Raw genomic sequence first — 14,082 nt, forward strand, 5'->3', positions numbered from 1 at the left:
ATAAAAGAGTATTGAGAGTAGATTAGAATAATAAGGGATTAGACTGAATGAGACTCATAGATTCCCCAGAATGTTAAAACAAAAAGGATTTTAGTGATTACTTAATCTAATACACATTATCACTCTGTTCCCACCACTGCTTCACCCTCTTTTTATAGATGAGGAAAAATATACTCAGAGAAGTTGTGACTTAGCACAATTGGTAAGTCAGAACTAGAACTAAAATCCATTACCTGACTCCAAGTTCAGTGTCCTCCCTATTACAGAGCCAGCAGAGATCAGTCAGCCAAAGAGAAAAGTCTGTCCATTCAGCTAAAGATTAGGAATCAAAAAATCATCCTGTACTAGCCAAAGCATTCCTTGAGACAGATTGATAACTTGGAAGGTCTGGGTTTTATTTAGGATATATCTACTTTGAAGGAAAATCGGAATAGAGTAATGGATCCTAAAGGAATGATTTAAAGAAGAAAACTAATATTTGGCTCCCAGGACAAAATAAAAAAAAAGCAAGTAGTTAGAAAGAACCTATTTTGATCAATCAATCAATAATATTTACTAAATTCCTATTATGTGCCAAGCTCCATACTCAGTGCTGGAGATACAAAGGCAAAAGATAATCCTTGCTATCAAGGAGCTCACAGTCTAATGGGGGAGACAACATGCAAACAACTCTGTACAAATAAGCAACATATTAGACAAATTGGAAATAATCAATGGAGAGAAGGCACTAGAATTATGGAGGATTGGGAAAGGCTTCCTGTTGAAGGTGGGATTTTAGTTATCTGCTATATCCTACATTATCGAATGTTAAAGGAAAAATCGTGGCTGCTGAAGCATGGAGTTAGAGGCCTTTCAATCATAGGGTCAGAAGACTGGGATTTGGAGTTTTAAGGAATGTTTTAGATCACTGAGTGAACTCTCTTTATTGATTGGGGAAAAAAAAAACATAAAGATGACTGAGCAGTTGACTTGTTGCTTAAAATCACAAGTATTAACTAACTCTGAGATTTGAATGTAGGTTCTGACTCCAAATGAGTTCTTTCTAGTAACACTTTTCTAAGACAGAAATATCTTTCTCTCCTGTCCAGAAATGCAAATGTAAGAGGAATTCCAGTGGGCAGGCAGGGAAGCAACTTTTTATTTTATATCAGTTTGGAAGGAGGAATGTATATACCTATTGGAAAGCTTTGGTAGAGATATTCTCAATCTTTAGCCAAGCATGATTTGTGTTAGAAATAAAATTCCCTTAGTGCTAATACCATCACAAACAAGAAAGTTATGTCCTTGGTCCATAATACTAGTGCTTTTATCTAGTTAAAAATTACCATTTATCTATAATAAATAATTGGACAAGTGAAACAAATATGTTTTTAGGCCCTGCATAGGTAGTAGCCACTCTATGATGATACCTAAATGTGTTTGTTCATCCTTCAAACCAGAGAAAGGGAAGACTTAGTAGTTCTGTGGTTCTTAGCATTAAGTAATAAAATAATTGCCTTTGAATATCTTTCTTCTGCAACCATCAGAAAACTACTCCATATCTAAGTATCTTTGTGATGCCTTTATATGTTGGAATTAAAATACTTTGTAACCCACTTTTACAGAGTTTTCCATCTGATGAAGGCTGGCCATTTGCAAAATACCTTGGAGCGTGTGGAAGAATGGTGGCTGTAAATTATGTTGGAGAAGAATTATGGAGCTACTTCAATGCACCTTGGGAAAAACGTGTTGACTTGGCTTGGCAGTTAATGGAAATTGCGGAACAGCTTACCAACAATGACTTTGAATTTGCACTCTACCTCCTAGATGTCAGTTTTGACAATTTTGCAGTTGGTCCTAGAGATGGGAAGGTGATCATTGTAGATGCTGAAAATGTTTTGGTTGCAGACAAAAGATTAATTAGACAAAGTGAGTACTTTTAATTTTCTTTCTCCATTTCTCACAAATTCAGTTTGCTACATATAGAATAATTTTCCCATTCTCTGTGTGGTTAGTTTAGGACTCCTTAAGTTAAGAGCCATTCTTACTTTTCCTTATGTTTTTTCATTTGTCTAAGATCAGGGGTGTCAAGCATGCGTAGACTCATGAGGCCCATAGTGCTCTGAGTGCTGCTGGAACCAGATTAAAATGCAGTTGGGAAATATTTAACAGAGAATAAAAATAAAATAAAACAAAGATGTTAATATGTGGTTTTCTAAGTCAATATGTGGCCCTCCTTTATTTGGACACCACTGCTCTAAGATGACTAAAATGGGTACCTACCTATGGTTGACCCTACATATATTTGTATGCTGGCTCTCTCCAATATGAAGCTGTATTAAGTCTTATATACTAATGTATTTGTATTCTTGAAGAGACTTTTTTTTTTAAAGAAATGTAACCGTATCTTCATCTGTATGAATGCAGAATTAAATTTCACAGAGAAACTCGCCGAGCCCATGTTCAGAAGTGAGAAGAAAACATACTAACTGTACATCTATGGGCAAGTCATCTGACCTTTCTGAAGCTCTATGAAATAAAGGAGTTGGATTTTGAGGATCCCTGAGATCCCTTTGAATTTGTGCCATTCAGTGATACTGTGACGTGCAGATGCCAGAGCCTCCTTTCATAGAAGCTGCTTCTGGTTGATCTATATTCCCTATTCCATTCTTGATGTTTCCCATTGTCCCAATGAGTCATTCCAGGAGCCACAGTCCTCATCCTGGAACCCTGTGTTTTCCATGTTTGCATCTTGTGACAGAGTGCTCCTAATCACCCAACAGGACAAATAGGAAAAGAGACTTTGGGAGGCAAAAGTTGTTTCCAGAATTGTTCAAGAAAGAAAATTAAAGGGAAGCTTGATGTGTGGTGCCTTGAGAAATACACTGCATAATTTTTAAAATGCTATTAAATATTCCCATCCAAGGTATCATGAATCCTATTTCCTAAGTGTTGATTTATAATAGGAGGAAACTTTAGAGCAATTCCTTCATTTTACAAAGAGAGAAAGAGAGACTCAGAGGAGTCAAGTGATTTGCCCAAGACTTCGTTCATGGCAGAGCCAGAATTCAAACCCTGCTTCTCTGATTGCAAGTTCGTTGTTTCTGTCATATCATGATGCTTACTACATTCACACATGTTTAATTAAACCTCCTTTTGCAGTTCCCTGTGAAGCTTTGTTGTGACTATGTTTAATTTTTGTTATCATTTGATTAGCCTTGACTTTTTCTAGATAGTGTGTTTTGGATAGATGCCGCCTTCCTCCCCCACCCCAATCCTTTGCTTAAACTTCCCATATGTGTTGCTATTTATATAAATGCAAACTTTTGGCATAAAATTAATACAATCATTGAAATTATTTTAAAACTTTTTTTCTATAGTCTGCCATTTAATTTTAAATTTAACATTTAAAATTGTTCGTGTGATTTTAAAGTACTGAGTAAATCTTCATTCTTTGAAAAGACATACGTGTGTGTGTGTGTGTGTGTGTTTCCGTGTGTTTCCCAGTAATAACCAGTTTTTATTCTACAAAGAATCTTGCTCGTAATTAGGCTGTCTCAAGACCAGATTTAGAAAGTCTTATAAAATCCCTAATTCTTTGAATTAAATCTATCTTATCAGTACTTCTGTGTGACCCATGAAACAGATAAGAGGCTAGGTAACTACATTCAATAACATAAAATCAGATTCTGATTTGAAAGATACATGTCTTCATTTTTTTTAATTGCCCTAAGAACATTAAAATTGATAGTTATAGCTGCCACTAGTGATCTGAGAATAATTTGTTTTTGCCCTTCTTCCAATCACCTTCTAGATTTTTCAGGAAATTCCCTCCCTAGTGGAGACTTAGTGGTATTAACATTGACAAATCTAGAGCCTTGTGTGGCAGTCTCTGATAGCAGTGACTCTAGTCTCATTGGCACTCAGCTCTCCATAGAAATGGTTTTTAAAAAGATGGTCAGAGTCTGTTACTATTAGTAGAGTATAGCTTCAGTGAGAATTAAAATAGGCAGGGTGTGTGTGTGTGTGTGTGTGTGTGTGTGTATGTATACGTATATTGTGTATGTGGGTATATGTGTTATATGCATGTGTGTGTAATATACATATATCTGTGTCTATATGTATAAATGTGTGCATGAATATACTTGTGCTCGTATGTACATACATATGTATACATTGTGTGTGATGTAGATGTATGCGTCTGTGTGGAAGAGAGAGAGAGAGGTCTGTAGAAGGATATAAATATCTGTTACCTCTATATAAAAGGATTTTTTTATATGAAGACATATATATTTTAAGTTCCAAACAACTGACTTATAAGCAAACTCTTTACTATCTATCTTTACTTTACTATCATTACTATAAATGACACTGATGTTTAAATTTCCCTCTCTTACCTGGTAAAATATCTTAAGATTTAGTCCTGGCAGGACCATTAAGATTATCTCATCCAATCCCCTCATTTTACAAATGAGGAAACCAAGATCCATATATAGAAAAGAGTTTATCTTAAGCATATAACCATTAAGTGGGATAGCTAGGAGTTTAAATCCAAGTAATATGATATTGCTTTTTCTGCTATGCCATGAGAATTTTAGGTATTTTTTATAAAGGGATACAAATAATTTGTAATGAATGTTTCAATCATTTGTATATAAATGAGGCTCTGAAAGTGTTAAAAGTGCTGTTTTTCTGCAAATAAACAACTATAGCTAAAGAGTTTAGAAATTACTATAAGAGAAGCAACATTTGAATTGTTGCACTTTTGCAATGATTGACTCCTTGTCAAGGATGAAGCATACTACCAAAGTCTAATAAGAATATATTTGCTTAACAAAGATACCCAAAGATAGAAATGAGCAATGTATGTATGGGTGGGGGGGAAGAGGTTGTAGAAAGAGAGAAGCATTAATACACTGTTGTTAGAGTTAGGAATTTTGCACATATTTGTGCAAATGTGACTGGATGTGACTGTAGTCAAGGCAGTTTGTTCATGTCTTATTTAACCGTTCTGGAAAGTAGTTTTGAATTATGACAAAATGATCAACATGTTTATACACTTTGACATAGAGATGCTACTAGCAGGCATAAGATGTCAAAGACAGAAAGAAAGGTCTCATACACACACAAATATTTATAGTGGCATTTTTTTTCTAGTAGCAAAGAACTAGAAACAAAGTAGATACCCACTGATTGAGGAATGGCTAAACACATTTTGGTATATGAATGTAATGTGATGCTGTACTATAAGAAGAAGTGAATATGAAGAATATTAAGAAACATGGGAAAACTTATGAAGTGATGCAAAATGAAATAAGGAAAATCAAGAAAACCATATACACAATAACTTAAAAAACTATGAATAGGAAAAAAGCCCAATAAAATAACAGAAACAGAATCCATGAAATTGAAAGAAGAGCTAAGACTATATCTCCTTCTCTTCTTTGCCAAAGTGGCATATTATGAATGTTAAATACTACACATGACATTGGAGTTGGTTGATGTGTTACAGGATAGTTTTGCTAAACTTTTTTTTTTGTTTTTCAATTTCCTTCTTATAAAATATGGCCCTCTGGGAGAAAATGGAGGTGATGTAATGATACTAAAGATTTAATTTTTTTTTAACATATTTGCCTGGAGCTTTACAAATTTATTCAAGTGAATTTTTAATTGAAAAGCAAGAGAGAGTAAGAAAGCTGCCAATATTGAGAGTAGCTCCAGTTTAGAGATGCCCAGAAATTCACAGGAAGCAAAACTAAGGAGCAACGAAAAAATCTGTGACCTTGTGTCTATACATAAATGGCCAGGGTTTGGGTGAGAAGGGATGTGAACCAGAGAGCTTAATGCACAGAAACAAAATTGACCTTACAGAAATAACTGAAACTTGGTAGGGTGAGACCAGTGGCTGAAATTGTCTCACAGGTGGGATTGGCTTAGTTGAAGGAACAGTATAGGTACTGGGCAGAATGGTGGACATTAATAATTGTCATTGAATATTAAATAGTATATAATTAATGAGAGGAAATTTGGGACCCAGACAAGTGGAACATGATGGAAAACATTTTTAGTGAAGATCTGTGGAGGCAGAATCAGAAATGATGTATGTCATCATTGATGTATACGTTAGACAACCTGGACAGAACCAAAGAAGTAGATAGAGTTTGGGAAATGACTCACAAGTGTTGCACAAAAGCATGATAATAGTAGTAATAGTATATTTCAAGTATACACTTATCTTCTGGTTTGCTCTTTTTTTTTTTGGCCAAAAGCTAGTATGCTAATATTCCTTTTGCTCCCATTAATACTTCTGTCTTCCAAGAGAGGTGGAGGAAACTGTGAGGGAAATTGTTATTCTGGGTCTGATTCTGAAACAAGGAGGAGTAGATTACTATAGTAGAAGTGACGGAAACCCTGAAGGACAGTGACCGCTCTGTCTTAGAATTTGTGATAGAGAAGGAAAGAAAAACTTGTCCCATTTTGACATACAACCTCAGTTTTGTGGAGTGCAGCTTTCAAAATATTCAGTGATCAAATTTCTAGGATCCCATGGCTTAAAATTCTGCAATGAAAGTCCAACTATGTCATCCTTAGGAGTGGAATTCTGACAGTATAAAGGATTACAAGGAAGATGGGAGTAGAGGGGTTGTCTAAAAAAAAACAAAAAAACAAAAAAAACAGTCTATGTACACATAGAACTCTTACTACAGAAATGTGGTACTGTACTTTAAGACTCATGTCAGGATCAGTAAAGACCAGAACAAGCTGAATCTGGTTGATAGAGTTAACTCCAAAATGTATGAGTAACCACTTGGATTTCCTATTTCTGTTGTTTATGAAAAATAGTGTCAATGAAGGGGAAAAAGTGACAACGAAGGAGATTGATATGCACTCATTTTTCCACTCATTCTCTTTCCCTTATTCATAGAATTGTAAACTCAGTTTCTTATAAAACTTTAATTAAATTCGTATTTAGCTGCATATAAATGTATACATTTTCTTGCCTGTTCTGAAATAGAAGCCACGTTCTTCACTATAGAAGATACATATTACCTGCACTTGGTCATCTAAAAATATTATGTGAAGTAGTGAAATCCCTTGGATTTAGAATTGTGTTTGATAACATTTCATAGTGTATTTTCTTCTTCCTTCTTTCACAGATAAACCTGAAAACTGGGATGTATGGTATGAAAGCAAGTTTGATGACTGTGATAAAGAAGCTTGCTTATCATTTTCAAAAGAAATTCTTTGTTCTCGTGCCACTGTGGATCACAATTACTATGCTGTTTGTCAGAACCTTTTGTCTAGACATGCCACCTGGCGTGGCACTTCTGGAGGACTACTTCATGACCCACCAGGCGAAATTGCCAAAGATGGCCGATTGGAGGCCTTGCTTGATGAGTGTGCCCACCCAAAGAAGCGATTTGGCCGATTCCAAGCTGCAAAAGAACTGCGGGAATATTTAGCACAATTAAGTAACAATGGGAGGTAGTCCATGCCGATTGTTTTCCTTCTTTTTCCCTTTGACTAGCACTAGCTAAAACTAAAGATATCACTCTATGGGGAGAAATGAAATTTGCAAGAGTTACCTTCAAAAAATAAATTTAATCTAGTAAATCTACTCTGTTAACATTCATCAGATGTGGCATTTCAAAGATAATATGATGCTTCTCTGCAAACAAATGTATATCTGTTTTATGAAGATTTGAGCTACCATTGACTTTCTCCCCCTGACTTTCTCCCCCTGAATATCTGAGGGATGGATCAACAATTATTGTAAAGCTATTGGAGGTATCTGATAGCTTAATTGGCTTGTGTATCAAAGGGTACTTGACATAACCTGCATTAGTAACACAATTTTGTGAAGCTCTTGCATTTACTTGGAAAGTCAAGTTAGAATGGCCTGTTTTATAGGCCTCTTTTCCTCCTGATATGTGGGAGTTTTTTTTTCTTCTATTTTATGTTCACCTTATTAAATTTATATACATGCAGTTAAATGTAGGTATTACAGTTTTTTTTTTTAAAACTTAACTGGTTTTCATTCATTGCTGTGTGGTTCACATTTACTATGAGGGCAGGATTCCCAAGTTTACTGTCTTTCAACTAGTTATTATGTATATGCCAGTTGCTTTATTTTTTTTTAACATTCTGAATATGTTATAAATTTCATTTTTCTTTCTTGTGATTCTGTCATTGCAGCTTTCATAAGAGCGCTTCAGGTCAATTAGTAGTTATACAGATTTCTACCCACTATGCCAATAAGTATAATTGAGCAGGGAGTTCTTGGCATATGTTTCAAAATGTCCAAGTTAGATTGACTAGAGGCTTTAGGAAAAGCTTAGTAGGAAGCTACATTTTAAGATCTGCTTTTGGCAGGGGAGAGCGGAAACCCTGAAATTTTGTTTTTAAAGGTAAATTAGTACAATGGAGTAAATAAAGCATATGCCAAAGAAACATTAGTCCCTAAGCTAGATTTAAAAAAGCATTTCAAGTTCTTTAGCTTGACTAACCCTAGATTCATTGGTCTCCTAGCTGTTTTATTTTTAAGATGTAAATTTTCTTCATTCCTTTTTAACTTTTGATAACTGATTTCAAAGTTATTCTAGGGCTGTACATTTTAGGGTAATTTTGGTCATTTGTGTTTTGTTTTTGTGTGTGTGTGTGTGTGTATGTTATTTCCCCGAGTTAACAAAATCATTTAAGTTTATCAGTGTTTAATGTTTACCTAGTTCAGGAGGAGGCGGCTATTTTAGTCACAGAGGGACTGATGTAAATTTTTACTCCAAGGAAGACTGAACGTGAGTGTATTGTTGAGGCTGTTCAACCAATCTGCCTACTCTCTCAATTATGGTATTCATTGCTCATATACAAGGATGATAGCTCCTTGTATCACAGATGATAATGCTATGTGGGCCGTTTAAGGCTGATAATCATGCTGTAAGTTGCCTACCATTGATGTAGGTAATTTTAACTCATTTCTGTTTACAGTACAATTCAGTACAGTGTCTGATGTAAGACTGACCTTATTCTAATTAAAAAAGTGATTGAAATATGCACAACCAAAATAACTTTCTTGAAAATTATAAGAGCTTGGTTTTTGCATTTTTAAACAATTATCAATAGATCTGTAATATTAATAAAACAATAACCACTGTTTTTTTTACAGTAGCAAAAGCATGGAATTAAACCAAAATTATGGCTTCATGATGGATTATTTTGAGTACTGAATTAAAAATTTCTTTCAAACCAAGTTAAAATTTTTTTCCTTTTTAAAGAGCAGGGTGAAATAGAGTTGATAGTTCTGAAAATTTATTTAAACATGAAAAATTAGATTATATTTGCCAAATATAAAGTGAGTATAGATTATGCAAGTCATTTAGGCTTTAAGTTTTTTAAATATCGTAATCTCGCTCTATAAAACATTTCCTAATTGGAGAAAATAATTTAAAAGCTGTTTTGCAAATTCTGAAAGGTTTTGTTATAGGTAAATTTGCATTATCTATGGCATTCATCCCATACTCAACACTTTGAAAAGCCTTCAAGTAACAGCTACATTCTTGAAACAAAGCACCTTTTTATTTGGACACATTCATTCATATTGCAAACCTTAGAATACCAGTGAAAATCAGGAACAAAAGACCTTGACCTGACATTGAAATTGATGTTCATTTTACTTTTTTCTCTAAGTTTGATCTGAATGTATGATTACTGAATGGTATGAGAACACTGCCAGCAATGATCGATAGTAAAGGTAGTTTTTCATAACTGCCATTTTTCCCTTTTAAATTTGTTGTGGAACTTAGTTCCTTTTGAAATAGGCTGATAAAGCAGATTATGGAAAGAAATTGGAATTTTAAAACTATAGGGAACAACTTGTATGTGAAAAGCAATAAATATTTTGTTCAATTTGCACCTATCAGATATTTATTATACAACAGCAGTTTATATTTTTAACCATTGCCCATTAATAGACAAACTCAGTAAAATATTTTTGAATGAGACATTTGGGATTTGTATGTGCATTAAAATTGTCTTTTGTACTGTAAGTTACTGTTTAATTTCAATATTTTACCAGAACTGTCTCCCTGTGCCTTTATATTACAAAGTTGTTTCTACAACTTTTAATGATCTTAATAAAGAATACTTTACGAATTTCATCTTTTTCAAGCTCATTATTATCTGTATTAAACATCTAAGCTTGGTTTGAGTAAAAATAAATTTTTTTTATTGAATTGTAGAGTAGATAAGGGGTCAGGATTCCATTTGTTGTGCAAGCAAGAAATTTAAGGTGAACTTTTAAAAAAATTATTACCATTTCATTTAATTTGCTTCTGTACTTTTAATATTTTAAATTGCCTCTTGTTAGTCATTAATATATGTTATAAATGAGGAAGAATTCAGGGACCTTTCTTTTTACTAACATTTCCAGAACTTCAGTCCTGTATGTTAAAGTTGTTACATTTCTTTATAATGGATGATAGGGTGCCTTTTCCCCCTTGTTGAGACCAAGGAAGTTTGGGGGGATAATGAAAAACTTAATTTTAGTCTTTTATATTTCTTTCAAAAAAAGGTTCGTCATTTACTAGAGTTGTAAGGAACATAAAACATAAAATAGTCTAATGCCCTCATTTTTCTAATGAGGAACCTGCCACCTATAGAGATTAAATTAATTGCCCACTGTTAGACAGCTAGTTCATGGCAAACCTTAAAACCAGACTTGAATCTCATTCCCAGAGATCTTGTTATTTTATCATAACCATCTTTAAGGGCAATGAACATAAGTTTTGAAAGTAAATGTACTTAAATGAAGCCTTGTTTCATGCTGTGGCCAGTTCAGGGAAAGAAGATAAGAGGCAGAGTAATAGCGCTGGTAGAAACACGCTGATAATGAATCCTGGCTGGGTTTGGGAGGGGGTGGTAAGAGAGACTTCTAAGAGAAAAGGGATGGTGGTAGGAAAGGCCCATGGTCCCCACAATCCCATTTCTTACAGACAGCTGCAACTGTCCTTCCACCTGAATTTTACTAATATTTCCCATCTGAAATAGATTATACAAATTTATAATATGTACTCTGCTGTGTGTTATGGGAATGGGTGGGGAGGGTAAAGGTAGGATGGGCATCTAGTTGTAGATGTAGGGAACTCTAGGTGAAGGAAGATTCATTTACCAATGCAGATGAGCAACTGTAGTCTTAGTTCCTGAGGCACTCACTTGCCCAGGGTCACACAGCTAGTACGTTTCAGATGTGGGACCCTAGTTTAGGCTCTTTGGCTCTAAGACCTTTTCTCTATCCGTTAGGCCCTAGTGTCTCCTTTTAATCCCAGAATAAGGTGAGATAGGGTTGGTTTTGTTGTGGGAAGTGCCGATCTGGGGATCAGTAGGCCAAGATCTTCCCTTGATTTACTGTCAAATGTTAGGCAAATCATTTTATGTAGGGTGAGATCTATTATAGTCCTGTATTCTAGGCCTCTTGAGATTTTCTTGCATTTCTAGTCCTTTATTTCTTGCTAGATTGTTAAAATGTTTTTCTAATCTGTGATCATTTGACTTTCCTATCCTATCCTGGCTTTTTGGGATGGCATTTTCATAAAACTTTCAGAAATAACTCCGACATAATCTTTTAACACTTTTAAAATAATTCACACTTAGCAATAGAATAAGTGATATAAAACATTTTATAATCAGAATCTTTATTCTACTCAAAGCTCTGTTTCCTCTTGCCTCATACATTAAAACCTGCCTAGATGTCCACTATGTGAGGTAACAATTCCCTTAGCACAGTTTTGGTTATAGAGCAAATAAAACTAGAAATAAAATTTGGTTCCTAAGGTTTGGGGGATGGACTTAATTTTTTGGCTAACAGTACCAATTTTTAGAATCCAGTTAAGAGTAAATTAAGGATGTGGTTATTTTTTTTTTTATTTGAGATGTGAAAAGAGGGGATATGGTTGGTTCTTTCTAGCCTAAAATCAAAGCTGTATTGGTAAAAAATTGCTTATGGGGTAATAGAAGATTAAGTATTCATTCAGCATCCCCTTTGTGAATGTCATTAAACTAGGTACTAAGGTGAGAACAAAAGAAATTTCAGGAATTAACTCTTCCTTTAGAAGCATATAATCTATCTGGAGTGGAGAGGAAAAGTCTGATTTCTACAAAGATAATGGTTATACCAGATGATTACTGTGGATGAGTTTCAGCATACTCTGGAAAATGTAGTACCTATAAAACTTAAGGCCTTTCCATGATCTAGGCTCTGCCTTTAGGATTCTAGCCCCAGACTTTGGATGACCTTGCCCTTATTTTTATCCAATAGATAAAGAATTATAAGCTAGCAAAAATTATTACTTGGCTACAATTATTTTCTTTCATTTTAGGATTCTGTAGTGGAAAAGTGACTGGCCTGGGAGTCAAGACCTAATTTCTAGTTTCAGATATGCCATAGACTAGCTGTGGGATTTGGGTCAAATTTCTTAAAAACTCTGAGACTCAAGTTCTTCGCCTGTAAAACTGAGGACCTTAGGCCATAGGGTCTCTAATTTTATTTCTAACTCTACTATCCCATGATTCATCTGAACTACCCTCCCCTCTAAATTTCTTTTCAACAGTTAGGCCAAAGTGAAATGTGATAAAAGTAGAGATGATGAGAAATCCTTTAGCCCATCATGAATGAATGGGGAAAAAAAAGACTGAATTAAATGATGAAATGAAAATGAAAAAAAAAACACATTTTAATTCTTAAAATTATTCCCTTTCCTCAAGCAGTTTATATTCTCACTGGGAAAGACAACATATAGGGGAGTGGTGGCCAGAGAAGGGAACTTTGGTCTGGAGAATCACAGGAATATTGTGGTGATGTATAAGGCAGTTAATTGCCTTCCTAAGAGCAATGATATTGTTGATGACCATGCCCAGAGAAGGGCGTGTGTGTGTGTGTGTGTGTGTGTGTGTGTATACACATGTATATATATACACATACATATACATGTGTGTATGTATATATTTGTACACATGGTATGTTGTATTCGCCATTAGATTGTGAGCTCCTTGAGGGCAGAGATGGTCTATTGTCTTTCTTTGTATCCCAGCACTTAGCACTGTGGTTGGTGTATAGTAGGCACTTGATGTTTATTGACTGAGTGAATGAATGAAGGAAAAGACAGGGATAAAGTTTGTGTTAGGGGAAGAGTTCTAATGTAGGTTCTGTGAATTTGTTTTTAAAAAATACTTTAATCATTCATTTCAATGTAATTGATTTCCATTGTCATTTTGTATATTTTATGCATTTAAAAACATGATTCTGAGAAGAGATCTGTGAGTCTCACCATTCTGCTAAAGGGGCCTGTGCCACATGCTGAAAAGGTCAAGCATCACTGTGGTAGGGGATGCACATGCATACCATTGATTATAAAAGTAGGGGCAGAAGGAAGAGTTGTACCTTACAGAAAAAAATACCTCTGAGGAGAAGGACTAAGCAGCATTCTAATGGACTATGTAAGTCACTCTTCCTCCAAGGCCACAAACTATCCCTGTTAAATTCTCTAAAATGTAAAGCTCATGAAAATGATTGATAACCCTACTTTCAAGGATGATAGTTTGTCCATTGTTCTTTGTTTTCATGGTTTTTTTTTCTTGCTAGAACTCAGTTTTCTGAAATTGTGACTATTATCTCATTGTTTGCCAATTGTAAAGTCCCTTTGTTCTTAACTCTCATAACTGACCATTTGCTGTGTCGCAATCTCTCCTTATTTTAATTTTTTGTCTTCGAAGGCTATTTGAGGGTGATGCTGTATTGTGTAAGGCTGACTTTCTAGTTCCTCTGTCAGATCATGGCCTATGAAGAATACAGACTCACTTTACATAGTTTTGGTTGGCCCCATCTCTTCTAATTCTTTTGTTGTTGTTCTCCTGGGTAAGTTTTGTCTCAGAGTTGCCATCTTTGTAGTCATTCATATGTCAGAAGGCTTAATCACCTGCATTATTTATGTTTTACATGCTAACCCATATGCTTAATAGTCAGAACTGTAATCAGTAAGGAGGGAAGAATTGGGGAGGAAAACTACCCTATTAAGAGGAGAAAAATGAAAGCTTTGCCAAATGGTATGGTCA

The 14,082-nt window shown here is 34.8% G+C and overlaps 1 protein-coding gene across 1 annotated transcript in view; it reads left to right on the forward strand.

Annotated features, from left to right (window-relative positions):
- The window catches only part of DIPK2A (divergent protein kinase domain 2A), a 36,595-nt gene extending 26,516 nt beyond the window's left edge, over positions 1-10,079 (forward strand). The window contains exons 2-3 of the mRNA XM_027875665.1: positions 1,605-1,908; positions 7,137-10,079. Coding sequence (XP_027731466.1) covers positions 1,605-1,908; positions 7,137-7,468 — 636 coding nt within the window. The 3' untranslated portion in view covers positions 7,469-10,079. The remainder of the gene's footprint in view (positions 1-1,604; positions 1,909-7,136) is intronic.
- Positions 10,080-14,082: the final 4,003 nt, after the last annotated feature.

The sequence above is a fragment of the Vombatus ursinus genome, unplaced genomic scaffold, assembly GCF_900497805.2.
Source record: "Vombatus ursinus unplaced genomic scaffold, bare-nosed wombat genome assembly UNPS02014810.1, whole genome shotgun sequence".
In the NCBI taxonomy this organism is placed as follows: domain Eukaryota; kingdom Metazoa; phylum Chordata; class Mammalia; order Diprotodontia; family Vombatidae; genus Vombatus; species Vombatus ursinus.